This window comes from Vitis riparia, chromosome 7 (genome assembly GCF_004353265.1).
Source record: "Vitis riparia cultivar Riparia Gloire de Montpellier isolate 1030 chromosome 7, EGFV_Vit.rip_1.0, whole genome shotgun sequence".
NCBI lineage: Eukaryota > Viridiplantae > Streptophyta > Magnoliopsida > Vitales > Vitaceae > Vitis > Vitis riparia.
Genome location: NC_048437.1, coordinates 3,451,717 through 3,466,125, shown reverse-complemented (window position 1 = coordinate 3,466,125; position 14,409 = coordinate 3,451,717). Strand labels below are relative to the sequence as shown.

General features: G+C 30.0%; 1 protein-coding gene across 4 annotated transcripts; it reads right to left on the bottom strand.

The window, feature by feature from the left end:
- Positions 1-5,075: 5,075 nt before the first annotated feature.
- LOC117917813 (pentatricopeptide repeat-containing protein At4g19191, mitochondrial) lies at positions 5,076-8,839 on the bottom strand. Of its 4 annotated transcripts, none has more exons than XM_034834223.1 (3): positions 5,901-8,839; positions 5,741-5,814; positions 5,076-5,633 (listed from the first exon to the last, which is right to left on the bottom strand). In XM_034834223.1, the coding sequence occupies exon 1, from the start codon at positions 8,657-8,659 to the stop codon at positions 6,746-6,748; it is 1,914 nt and encodes a 637-aa protein (XP_034690114.1). In that variant the 5' UTR covers positions 8,660-8,839; the 3' UTR covers positions 5,076-5,633; positions 5,741-5,814; positions 5,901-6,745. The 4 variants fall into 4 exon arrangements, with proteins under 4 accessions (XP_034690114.1, XP_034690115.1, XP_034690116.1 ...); XM_034834224.1 differs by having other exon boundaries at positions 5,741-6,066; positions 6,673-8,839; XM_034834225.1 differs by having other exon boundaries at positions 6,673-8,839.
- Positions 8,840-14,409: the final 5,570 nt, after the last annotated feature.

Below are 14,409 nucleotides of genomic sequence, written 5' to 3'. Positions count from 1 at the left end.
AAAGATAATTTTGATATTTTCAAAACTTTTAATTAAAAATATCTATTTCATAGGTTTAAGGAAAAAATATATAGGTCTGTTTGACAATGTTTTCGAAAATAGTTTTTTATTCTTCAAAAAAAGAAAAAAACAAAAAAAAAATGTTTGATCTTTAGAAAACGGATTTCTATTTTTTGTTGTTCTTAAAAACATAAAACATGGTATTTGTAATATTTTTTATTTGTTTTCATTTATTTTCACTTATTTTTTTATGACTAGTTTAAAAAATAATTATATAAAAATATAGAATAATTAAAAATAAAGTACTAAATATAAAAATATTAAAAATAGATTAAAAACATTTTAGATTCTTAAACATCTTCTATTTTGCAAAACATCATCAAACTGTTTTTCAGAAGTGTTTTAAAAAACAATTAACCTGTGTGTCTCTACTTTTCAAAAACATGAACCAATAACATTTGGAAAACAGTGGAAAGATAAGTGAAGCCGAAGAAGGATGTTACAGGGCATACCATATGCTCAAATGCACTCCTGAGGAATGCAAAGGTTTGTGTGCAGCATACCTTCCTGGAGGCAGCCACTGCATGGGCGACATCACTTGTTGCTGTGAAGGATGAAGAGTGCCCATCCTAAATAAAAGAAACAATGAAAATACCTCATGTATGATTTTCTTGGGGCCATTTTGTATTGCACTTTCTATTTTGGTAGGGTTTGTGTTCTGTTCTTGCAACAAACTCTTATAAATAAAATACTTCACTCCATAAACATCCTACCCTAGATTTTGATTGGCATTTACTTGTTATTTGTAATATTTTCTCTATGTTTTATAAAATAATTTCAAAAGTTTAAGGGTGTGTTTGGTTCTAGGAAGTGAAAATAGTCGGGAAAAAAAAAATTAAAAAAAACAAATTTTTTTAAATATGAAAAAAAATAAAATATAATTAAAATTAATTAAAAATATGTTAAATGAATTTAAAGTAACATGTAAAAATAATTTATTAACATATATTTGTACAATTATTTTTAAAATATCCTCAAAAAATAATTTATCAACATATATTTGGATAAATAATGTATTAACATATATTCATCCTATTTGTACAATTATTTTTTAAAATAATCCTTGACAAATAGATGAAAATAATTTAAAGTGTTTAAATTACGTTTTAGAAAATACTTAATTTTCAAAATAAATTCTTAAAAAATTGTTTTTAGAAAAAAAAAATGAAAAAGAAAAAACTACTAAACGTGAATATTTTCTATTTTATAAACAAGTAATAAACATATTCTTAGATCAAGCCATGGCTATTTGCTTGGAATCTTTCCCATCCAAGATAATTAGGTAAAATAAGGAATATGCATTTCCACTATTATTTTTGTAAATACCATATATAACATGTCCATTTTTATTCTATACATAAAAATGACTATATATATGAATAAGGAATTTTATACTAATATAAATAGAATGACTTTCATGTAAATACCATATAAGATATCATTTTTATTCTTACCCATAAAAAAATTAATTTTTTGTCATCAATACCATGTTCCTATGAAAAAAATATATGACATTTTGGTATCAAAATTGAATTCACATATTATACTCTTGCTGCTTCCAGCTATATATTCTTGAATTACAATTATAAATGTGAGAAAATAAGTATAATTTTACAACTTTAGATTCTGGTTGAGGGAGGAAGTAACGAGTTATTGAGAATGAAGGCTTTGTCTCTATTCTATTTACTTCTGGTTCTTTTCCTCGCTTTGTCGTATGGTATATTATCATTTTTCTTCATACTCATATCTTTATTTATATATGTTGTTTATTATTTCACGATTAATAATTCAAAATTGACACACACAAATAATTTTTTAAAAAAAAAAGTTATAGTGATATTGATGGCTGAAATTAAGAACAAAAAAATTTATTATTTGAATTATAGTGATAATGAATCTCTAGTTATGATCGGGTTTTGAGTTGAAACTCCCTTATTAACCTTGCTCATATTTATGATTGCATTTTTACGTATCGAAGAATTACTTTCGAGTACTATAAAATGAATGAAATTGATTTTGTGTCGGAAAAACAGGTGGAAAGATAAGTGAAGCGGAAGAAAACTGTGACAGGGCATTCCATATGGTCAAATGCACTCCAGAGGAATGCACGAGGCTCTGTGCAGCATACTATCCTGGAGGCAGCCATTGCCGGTCCAAGATCACTTGTTGCTGCCAAGGAAAAGAGAAAACAACAAAATAAATACAAAACATTTGCGCATCCAAAATAAAAGAAATAATGAAGACCTCATGTATGAGGGTTGTTGAGGCTTTTTGTATTGCATTCATGTTTGAATAAAAAGTTTATTATTAATATTATATTGTTTTTATTTTTCAACCATCCTCAAAATTTGTATGATTATTTTTTTAAATAGAATTAAGAAAATGGGTGAAATAATTTAAAATATTCTATTTTCCGAAAAATAAAAATAAAAAAAAAAGTCAAAAAACTATTAAATATATTTTCAAATCTAGAAAATAGTTTTCTACTTTTAAAAAGAGTTTCTAAAAAGACTCTTAGATTTTTTTGCCAGCTATAAAATACCATTTTTATTGTTATCTATCAAAATAAAATAAAATGAACTTTAATGTCATTTTTTTTCCTATAAAAATAGAATTTCTTTTTTATTGTAGATTTTATATATAAAAAAAAAAATACATGGCTATTTGCTTGGATTCTATCGCATCCAAGATAATTAAGTAAAATAATGAATATTTATTTCCACAATTATCATGGTAAATACCACGTACAACATGTCAATTTTATTCTATATATGAAAATGACAATATATAAAATAAAATTTTTATATTAATAAAAATAGAATGACTTGTAATGCAAATATTATATATAAGATATAGTTTTTATTATTATCCATAAAAAATTAATTTTTGGCATCCATATCATTTGCCTCTAAGCTTTATTTTTAATATCAAATATAAACTCGGATTATGTTCATGTTGTTTCCAAGTATATACTCTTGACTTTCACCTATAAATATAGGAAAATAAGTATAATTTCACAATTTTAGATTTTGGTCTAGAAGGAATCGACAAGTTTTTAAACATGGAGAAATTCTTATTCTATCTCCTTCTAACCCTCTTCCTTGTTTTCTTATCCCGTACATATATATATATATATATATATATATATTAGAAAACCTTTAGAGTAATGGTTAAAATTAAGAATCAATAATAATTTGAGTTGAAGTTGTCATCATAATCTTGCCCATGTTTTGATTGAATGGTTAGAAATTTTTTTTAAAAAAAAGTTTATTATTTACCTAAATAAGTAAAAACTTTGACATGTTTAAATTATATTTGACAGTATTTCTATTCAGAATGTTTTTAATAAAAATATTTTTTTTATAAATATTTTAAAAGAATCACCTATCCAACATTTCTCTAAAGAATACCATAAGTTATTTTTTAATATTATAAGTAATTTTTAAAAAATTTTAAAATATCTCTTAAATTTTGTCAAATACTTGATTTTTCTTCAAAAATATTTTTTAGATTAAAAGCATTTTTTTTTCTAAGAATTTATTAGAAAACACTAAGGGACAAAAGTAGTATCTATTGAATTAGTTGTAGGGTTCAATTATAAGTTCTTCTTCTAATAATAATAATAATATATGTATGACATGGAAAAGTTTTTTTAGCCTACCATAAAATCAGTAATGTAATTGATTTTTGTGTTGAAAAACAGGTGGAAAGATAAGCGAAGCTCAAGATTGTCCATGGGCCTACCACATGCCCGAATGCACCCCTGAGGAATGCAAGAGGCTATGTGCAGCATACCTCCCTCCTGGTGGCAGCCATTGCAGTAGCAATATCACTTCTTGTCGCGAGGGATGAAGTGCATAAATACACAATGAGTGCCATCCTAAATAAAATAAATAATGAAAAAGCAACGCACATGATGTTGGGGCCATCTTCTATTGCATTTTAGTTTGAATAAAGATAGTCTGATGTTGGAAATAATGTTTCGAATTATCATCCAAAATGTACAAAATCTAGATTGATTGTTTTGCTGATGAATTTTTTGTCTCAAGTCGTGAATGAAACTATAAAAATTAAAAACGGTTCTATTGTCCCGATACAAATGTTTTAACCTTCTTTTCCGAAGAAATTCATGAGAAATGTACCATATATAATATGTCATTTTTATTCTCTTTATAAAAATATTGTACCCTTATGTAAGATGTATTTATCCAAATAGCTTATATTAAGTTACTGAAATTATTAAGTTGATTTATTAAATACCCATTAATGTTTATACTTATTTAGATAATATTTTTAAAAGAATTTATGACTCAAGATAAAGCTTAACATGCAAAATAAAGAAATGTTACTTCCTATAAGAATTTTATTTTTATGACTTTTATAATACTAATATTATTTTTACTCAAGCCTGTTCGAGAGAGCAAATCTGACGGATGCTTCAGGCCCTATCATATGCCCCAATGCACTCCAGATGAACGCAAAAACTTATGAGCAGAATATGTTCCTGGAGGCAGTGGCAGCATGTTGCTTGAACCATCTTACTTGTTGCTGTCATGGATGAACAGAAAAGGAAAAAGAAAGAGCCTACCCCAAACAAAACCAATAATGAGAAACATCATGTGAGATGTCAAGGGTATTTTTGGATCGCTCTTCATTATAATAAGGCAAGCATTTTTGGGTTTGGCTGTAAGCAACAAAAACTTATGAATATGATACTTGTGACAACCAGCTTTCTCTCCCTACCATGTAAATATTGTCTACTGTTAATCCCATCAGCCTTGCAACTTGAAAATGCTCTTATAGCTTACTATATGTCTCTGATGGGAGCTAGATAATATCTATAAGGACAGGAGCACCATTACTTAGGAACTTAATATATGAAAAGATGCTCTTGAGGCTTTAAAACACTAATACATAATTAAATAATCACTTAGACTCTCATATTGGGGAGACTCTAATACCATTCATGACGACCTGGTCATTCTCAATAATATCTATAAGGAAAGGCCTGGGACTAGTTAGGAATTTAATGTATAATAGAAAGGAGCTCATAAGCCCTCGCATCTTTAAAACAATCTTACAAAATTAAGAGAAGCTTATTGCATATCCAAAGCTGCTTGAGATAAAATGTAAAGCATATTAAAACAGTTAATCTATTAGGAGAAAACTATGCAATGGAAAACTGATTTTCAACTCAATGATGGGGTAAAACTACTTCAAACATTAGCCTGTAGAAGTAGCTCCATATCCTCTGTTGATATAATACTAAAATGCTCTCTATCAAAGTTACTTTGAAAAGACACCAAATCTTCAATGGAAACTTTCACATCTCCTTGCGCACATTCCTTCAATGGCAGGCACAAGTCACCCACTGACCCATGACATTCCATGCTTTCAGACTTTGAATTTTGGTGTCACTAAAATTCATGCAGATGGCTCCCAGTAATACTGAAACTCTTAATCTTAAACCAGCATTACCTTTCCTCTCCAGATGCAATGGTTTTAAATGTGAATGAGACCCCTTGGAATTGATTCATTACATCATCCAATGCCAATTGTCGGGGACCATGTCACTGAAAAATATATCATGTCATTGACGGAGAAAAAGTCATCCCAAAAAACCTATTGAATTTGAAAGTGATGAGAAGAATTCTCAAAATTTAGCAAGGAATTGTTGTACCTGGAAATTCTCCTGATGGTCATATCTCTGATTGTGGTTTCTACTTCAGGGTGACAGAAGATCAAATTTTTAACCTAAATCCAGAAGAAAGGAGAACATAAGGTTACAGGGTAGGACAAATTTTTGCCATAAGAAAAGCATATACAATAAGCAAGCCGACCATTTTCACCAAAGGAAGCAATCACCCTACGAACTTTATGGAATGATGGTTACTGAAGCTTCAATATGGAGGGTTTTTAACTCTCTGGATAAACTACATGCTTTGTTGATAGTGTGATATGATTAGGATTCATTATGAGGTTGGCTTTCTCTGCGGGAGTGGTCACCTGATGAAAGGCATATTATTAATTTTCTTTATTTATGGTGCTATGTAATACAAAAGTTGCAGCGATATATAAAAAGGGGGAGTTTAATAACTCGAACAAATTCAAACCTTGTTTAAGTTTAAACAAAAAATGAAGTGAAGTCAGCTATGGATGCCAAACACAGTGCAAGCCAAATGCATGGATAATTTTCATTTGATAGAAATGAAGTGAAAATTTTACATTTAAGAAGATAAAAGGAGAATAATTTTCACAAATTAAGAGCTTTTGTTCCATTATTGGCTGTTAATACATTAGACTTGTAAGTAAAGCAAGTAGACATTAAAAGGCCAAAATTTTGAGCTGATGAGGGTTTCTGGCTGCAAAAAGGGAATAAAAAAATTTTCCATCTAACAAACTAATTTCAAAGACAAAGAAAACACACATGCACATATGACATATATACATATGTATGTATGTATAAATACTGCTATATTTTCCAGGGAAAAAGTGAATATTAGAGAGGTAGAAATTGCATAAACACTTATCACTATTTATGATTAGATAACCAGAATATGCAACAAAAGTGTTATGTTGTGATGTGTATGATTGAAAGGATACTGATGTTACTTTCTGTCATGTGTTAGAAGATCATGAAACTTCCTCCAAGCTATATTCCAAAACTCCAGATGTGGTGAAAATTTTATTCTTTCATCTGTAAAGCTAAATTCTCCAGTGTTTCGTATATTAATAAGCCTTCAGGATGGCACCTGTCCTCAACTGTAAATTCATGAGTCTTCCCATTTACTTGAACAAGGCTTTTCCCCGGAGATTTTATAGCCTTGTTGCATTTCATCATTGTTCTTATTGCTGCAACTCTGTCCCACTTCCCTGCTGATGCATATATGTTAGCCATCTGCACATATGGAACTGCAGTTTGGGGCTCCAATTCAAAAAGATGATAAGCAACACATTCACCAATCACTACATTCTGGTGAATCTTGCAAGCACTAAGCAATACACTCCATATACCAACATCAGGTTTGAGAGGCATATTTTGAATAAATTCAAAGGCTTCTTTTAGTCGTCCTTTACGTCCAAGAAGATCAGCCATGCAGGAGTAGTGGTCCAGTCCTGGATTTATTTTATACACTTTAGTCATCAGATTAAAGCACTCCCATCCTTTTTCCAAGAAACCTGCATGATTGCAAGCTTGAAGAACAGCAAGGAATGTTATGTGGTTTGGTTTCAATCCCAACTCTACCATCTGAAAGAAAAGGCCCAATGCTTCTTTGAACTCCCCATTCAAAGCACACCCTGCAATCAGAGTTGTCCATGAGACAAGACTCTTCTCAGGCATGGTGTAAAAGAGTTCTCGGGCATTATCCATGCTTCCACATTTTGCATACACATCTATCAATGCATTGCAAACCATTAAATTATCTTTCAACCCATTCGCGGTGGCATAAGTGTCAATCCATTTTCCAAGCTCAAGGGCTCCTGTCTGGCCACAACCTGACATCAGAGCAATGATGGTAACCAAATCAGGTTTCTCACCAACTGCTTCCATAGCAGAAAATAAGGTCGTAGCCTCATCCAAATCCCCCTTCTCAGCATACCCAGCAATCATGGCAGTCCATGAGACACGTGTTTTGCCCAACATGTTATCAAATAAATATCGTGCAGAGCCAATATCTCCACACTTGGAATACATGGATATGAGGGTATTGATAACTTGAATATCTGAATCACACCCCACTTGGATTCCATGAGCATGGATCAGCTTACCATGAAACAACACCTCAGGTTGCACACATGATGACAGGAGACTAAGAATAGTGCTTAAATCAGCTCTAAATCCACCACGAAGCATCTTTTTGAAGAAACCAACGGCCTTAGAACATTGTTCAAAGTGGGCATATCCTGCAATCATGGAGTTCCACGAGACAGCAGTCTTCAAACCCTTGTCAATCCCATCAAACACCGTCTCAGCCAATCTGAATTCACCACATTTTGCATAAGCAGCAATCCAAGTGTTGGAAACCGAAACGTCATTGTCTATCCCAATTTTAATTCCAAAGGAATGAATGGATTCCAACATTTTCAAATCCTTCAATGACAAGGCCGAATGTGTCAATCCAATAACCGTGACCGAGTCAGCCCGAATCCCCTCAATTCCCATCTCACAGAAAAGACTTACAACTCTATCAACAAAACCCAACTGGGCGAACCCAAGAATCATCGAATTCCAAGAAGCCACGTCTCTCTGAGGCATTCTTGAAAACAGGTTATATGCAAACCCCAACTGACTGCATTTCACATACATATCAACAACTGATGTCTGTACAAACAAATCGGCTTGAAACCGAGATTTCACGACATGTGTGTGAACGATTTGGGAGTATTTGAGATTTAAGAGCTTTGAACATGCTTTTGCCACGGAGGGAAAGGTCAAGTTGTTTGGTTCCAAGCCGTTTTGCTTCATTTGGCGGAAGAGAAGAAGGGCTTTGTGGGCATAGCCTTGGTTTACAGATTCTGTAATGCTGGAGTTCCATTGAGCAACGGTCCAGAGATTTGAAAAACGGTTGAAACTTTGGGTAGCCGCTGGTGCGACCATTGCTCACTGTCCCAAAAACGGCGTCGCTTAGTGCTCTACCCCTTTCTCTCTATCCAGAATGCTAGGTTTCTAGAAAGTTTTTTCTTCTCCACTTTCCAGCCTCACACTCTTGATATTTCTGTGTCCTGAGAAATGTTTTGATGCCTCACAATTTAAAGAGAGGTTTTAGCTGGGTGGCAGTCACTAAAAAGCTCCACTCATTATAAAAAGTGCCTCACCTTTTCATAGTGGCCACTCTTAATGGACTCGATTCATTAAGTTTTATTCCCAAATTCTTGCAGTCATATTTGGTAGGATTAGTAGTGGTGAGTTTCATGTCACTTGTTTTACCCTATGTTTGGTTATTTGGTTATCGGGAAAATTAAGGGAAAATGCATGAGAATGAAAATAGAGAGGAAAAATAGAAAAAGAAAAAAGTGAAGAAGAATAAAAATAAATGTAAAATTATTAAATTGTTTTTATATACTACTTCAAACTAACTCTATTTACTGAAAATTCGAGAAAAGATATGTAAGAAATAAAATAGAGATTAAAAGTGAAAAAATAAATAAAGAAAAAAAATGATAATTATAATAACTTGTTTCCTACTATGTGAATATTGTTCATTTTAATCATATAGGTTTTCATGACTTTAAAATATTTTTAAAGAAATCAATCACATATATGATGTCAAAAAAAACTTATCTTATCCAACATGAGATATTACAATAATGATATTAAAGTCAATCATCAATTCCTTTGTAAAACTTTAAGTGATTGTTATGAGTAGCCCTACAATTTTATAAGATACAATGAAAATGTTGTGTTTTTATAAGGGGTTAATCATTGATTCTTCTACGAGATTGTTAATGAGCATTCTAAGTAACCCCATAATTTTGTAGGATACAAAGAAACATTGTTTTTCTCAATATTAAATATATAATGAACTTCTTTTAACTATATACATTTTATAATTGTGATGATCCATTATATCTAAATAAGACAATATTTATACGAGAATGAACGAATTATTATAATGAGATTAGACTAAATATAAAGTAATAAAACCTAAATATATACCTAACACCTTGTAATTGGTTATGTTTTCCAATATACATCCATGAAATAGAACATCTCTGTAACGATCTGTTCTCAATAATATAGATATTGTCTGTTTTGGGTCAAAATGGGTCTCACAGCTTAAAAAATGGTATCAAAACTTATCTCCCACCCCGATGTGGGGGTTTATTTGGCCCTGTAGGGGATGTTAGTCTGTCTGACTCATAATCTCATGGGACACAACAAATATGTTATGTCTTTACAGAAAAGTATTTGTGATATTTCATATTAAATAAAAGAGAAAGCTCATAACGTTACTATATAAATATAAACTATTATTCACCTTGTAAACACATTTTAAAACCATGAAAACCCTTTAGCAAATAATATCTACGTAATTATGAGTAATCATTACAATCTCAATATTCCTTTATGGTTATTAAACCTCCATTCATTATGGTTAATGTGCAGCCATGGTGTTTTCCTAGGACATCCCATTAACCATTAAAAACAAAATCAGAGAAAGGTCAAAAAAAAAAAAAAAAAACTTTGAGGGGTTTAAGGAGTGGGAAAGTGTTTTAGAGATTCCTCTATTCGAAATTCTAGTGCTGTGTTGCCCTTTTCAATATCCCATTCTCTCACTTTTAGATAAAATTTTCAATGATATTATTGGACTGTCTTTATGTCAGAATAGTATTTGGACGCATGTCGTGTGGTTGGGAGACCTTTCACTTGTACTTGCACCCTTTCCTCCTTTCTGCGTCTTTCTCCCTCTGATAGCTACTTAGAAATTGTAGTGGAAGTTCTCACTACACATGACAGTTGCCTTATGCCTCATTTGGAAACTGATCAAGACAAAAAAATCTTTCTCACTAACTTCAAAAACGGATAGGCTGAATTTTCAATATTTTAAAATAGTTTTTTGATCACTTGTTTTTAAATTAAGTTATTTTTAAAAATAAAATATTTTCATAACACATGAAGAATAAGTTGATAGAATTATTTTTTATATTTGGGTTTTTATCAAAATTCTAATTTTAAAAATAATTGAGAATTGTTTTTTAAAAACTATTTCGAAAATCATTTTCAAATAAACTTCTACTATATTTGATTCAAAAATGAAAAAGACGTAAAAAAAAATATATATAAAAAATTAAATTAAATATAATTAAAATTAATTAAAATTTTATATATTTTTAAACTATATGATTTTTATATAAACAAGTTAACATAAGTGAAACAAGTATGAGAGAAGGAATATAAAAATAATTTATTAATTTTAAATTTAAATTTTATTTTTTTTGTTGCATTTTCTCTCTTTTTTTTTTTTTATGAATGAAATATGAGATTATTTTACGTCGTCACTAATATCATATATGCATTGTGTTTATCTATATTTAAGTAAAAGTATAATATTTTCATGATTAATAAATTAGTTTTTTGTAAAATATTTTTAATTAGTATTTTGATTTTAAAAATTATTATTAAAAATATTACCAAATAAACCCTAAAAAGCCTGTTTGACTATATTTTTTAAAATGATTTTTTATTATTTAATTTAAAAACAATTTTTAACAACAAATTTAAAAAAACATGACTAAACGGTTCTTGTTTTTTTTTTGTCTTTAAAAACTAATAAAACAATTCTTACTTATTTTTTATTTTATTTTTGTTTTTAGAAAGTATTTTTAGAAAATAATTATCAAATAGTGTAAACAATTTTAAAATATAATTTTTTTATTTTTTTAAATAAAAAATTATTTTTAAATCACACCAACAAACAAATTATAAGTTTATTTTCCATCCTCACAGGGAGGGTGTGTGACTGTCTATTTTTTGAAGCTGGTACTATTATTTTCCTCATTTTTACTATCGGCGTTCTAAATAATAACGCTTATTCTAAAATTTGAAGCTTTGAATGGGCAAATGAGTTAGCGTCTTGTCAAGCAAGCTGTAATCCTGTTGGTATACTATAAATTATTATTTTTATTTCGTATTCATTGAAATAGTGATAACATTCAATGTAGGATTGTTTTTATCTTAAAGGTGTCAATCTCATCCATATTTTTATATGTTTTTGTATAAGGATATTCCTAACTTTAGAAAGATTCTATTTAATCTAAAACATTTGAAGTTTGAATTCAAAGTCGTCCATCTCGGTGTTAAGATACAATGAAGGTCACTTAGGGAAGACAACATTTGAAATTTGAATTCAAAATCGATATTAAACTACAATGAAGATTACCTAGGGATGACAACGTAACAAGTTTTTCCATCTTCGTTACACTTATTTATTTAAAATAATTTTTATTATCGTCTTATTAAAAAAATTAAACAAGAACATGTATTAAAAATTATTTTTTAGAATTTTTTAATTACTATAAAATAAACATATCTTATAAATGATTAAAAAAGTACATTTTTTATAATTTAATTTATTACGAAATATTTTATTATATATATAGAAAATTAAAAAAAATAAATTAATTTTATATATAATCGACATAGGACATATAAAACAATGCAATACTCGAAACTGAGTTTTTTAATACACTTTGAAATGAATATTCAAAATAATATATTTTTAAGATTTTTTTTTCAATAAAATTTATAATAGATGCATTTTGAAACTATGACTTTAACAAATATTTAAAAATCACATCTTAAAATTAGTTTAATATATATTTAAAAATTCAAATGATCATTTGAAAACTTGTCAATTTTATGAGTTCATCTTGGTGGACACCGATTCAGTTGAAATTACTCATAACACTGATAAAAACAATCATCAGAAAATTACTTTTTCCAAATGTCAAATTCTCAGAGTCATGACCATTGTTGATTGAAATAAAAAGCCCTTCATTTGTAAGGCTTTTAGTCAACTTTTTTCATCCCATGAGCTACAATTACATAGATTATATGAATGCTTAGTATAATATGTTTTATATTTTAGTTTTAAAATTTGATTTCAATATAATTATAAATAATGATAATAATTTGAGACAAATTACCTATCAAACCATCTCAACTCAAAATTCAAACATTTTAGGGTTTTTTTTTTAATTATTATTATTACATAGTCTTTGACTATCATGGATGATGACATCATCCAAACTTGCATATCCAATGGGCACTCTATATGCTCTATACTTTGAAGAACATTTTTTTTGTTGTTAAAACTTTATTTTCCTTATAATCAAATTCTATTTGGTATAAATTCCTATAATAGAAAATTGACCTGGAATTTGCAGTTAAAAAAAAAAAAAATTAACACGTGATAAATGCCTTCTTTTATTTATTTATTTTTATTATTATTTTTCTATGTGTGGAAGTTTACTAGACTTCTAAGACCATATTAATATCTTTCCTCCTTTTAGAAAACACAATCCGAGTGGAAGCCACTTGGACTCTAGTGATCTTGGGTGGACTCTAGTTTCATTGCTCTTAAAACCTGAATTTAATTATTTGTTTTTAGTGTTTCATATATTCAATATTCATAAAACATACTAATTTGTTTTTATTTTCTTTGCAGCTATTATTACTACATAGTCTAACATTGTCATGGATGACGACATCCCCAGACTTGAATATTCAATGCCCCACTCTATATGCTCGGTCTTTCAAGAACAATTTTTTAGAGCTCCACTATAACAATGTCCACCTTCTTTTTTCTAAGTACTTTGGTTTCCATAAAAACAAAGTTGACCAATAATTTGAGGTTAAAAAAGATGGTTTTATCAAATTAAATTTAACACGTGATTCATATCCTATATGTCTTAAAAAAAAAGATAAAAATGTGTGGAACTTGAAGAGTCTTCTAGGTCCTTCTAATATCTTTCCACCTCTGAGACAACACTACTCAGTGGAAGCCACTTGGATCGTGGTGAACCTTTTGTGGACTAGTTTCATGTGTGTATTTTGGTTCATTTGCTACATATTTTTTGTTTTTATATCATGATATTAGTTATTTAATTATTTGGATTTCCTACTATAATTCAAAGATACGATTTAAAGTTGGGTATGGCACTAAATTGATAGCGTAGGAAGCTTTAATTTGATTTTTAATTTTAATTTGATTTTCTTTAGTATAAAAGAAAAAAGGAAAATATTTTATATTTGAAAAAAAGATGTACTTTAAAAAGGGGAACTATTCACATAACATGCGAAGAGGAGATATCAAGGGAACAAGTCCCAAATGAGTGGACACCTGTCAGTATCACATCAACCACACGCTTGCAGCATCTTCCACAATTTCAAAAGGGCGTCACCTTTCCACCACCAGTGTGACCGGTGGACCCACCACCTCCATCACCTCCACCATCACTCACTCCCACCCTCCACTCCACCACCTCCGCCTCCACTTGGCTCCTCCCGGTCACCACTCACCGGCTATCCCCGGTCCCTCCCCCCAAAACGCCGTTTTCGTTGAGCTTTGCTGGTTTAAGCCACTGTCCCTTTTCACGCCTAACCGTCACGTCAAACTGGGCCCCACCGACCACCACCGCTACCACCACGATCACTTTATCCACACATCAACAGTCTGCCCCATTAGCACCACCAGTCACTATCTTCCCTAACAGACCAATCACCTCTTGCCACGTCATTCATTCATTTATTTTTTTATTTTGACTAAGACGGAAAGTCCACACCTACAATTTAAAATTTTTTTATCAACTTTCTGTTGAGTGGAACAAGTAATTTATTTAACGATG

Coding starts and splice junctions, on each gene's coding strand:
- LOC117917813 (XM_034834222.1), bottom strand. CDS start 8,659: ATGGTCGCACCAGCGGCTACCCAAAGTTTCAACCGTTTTTCAAATCTC.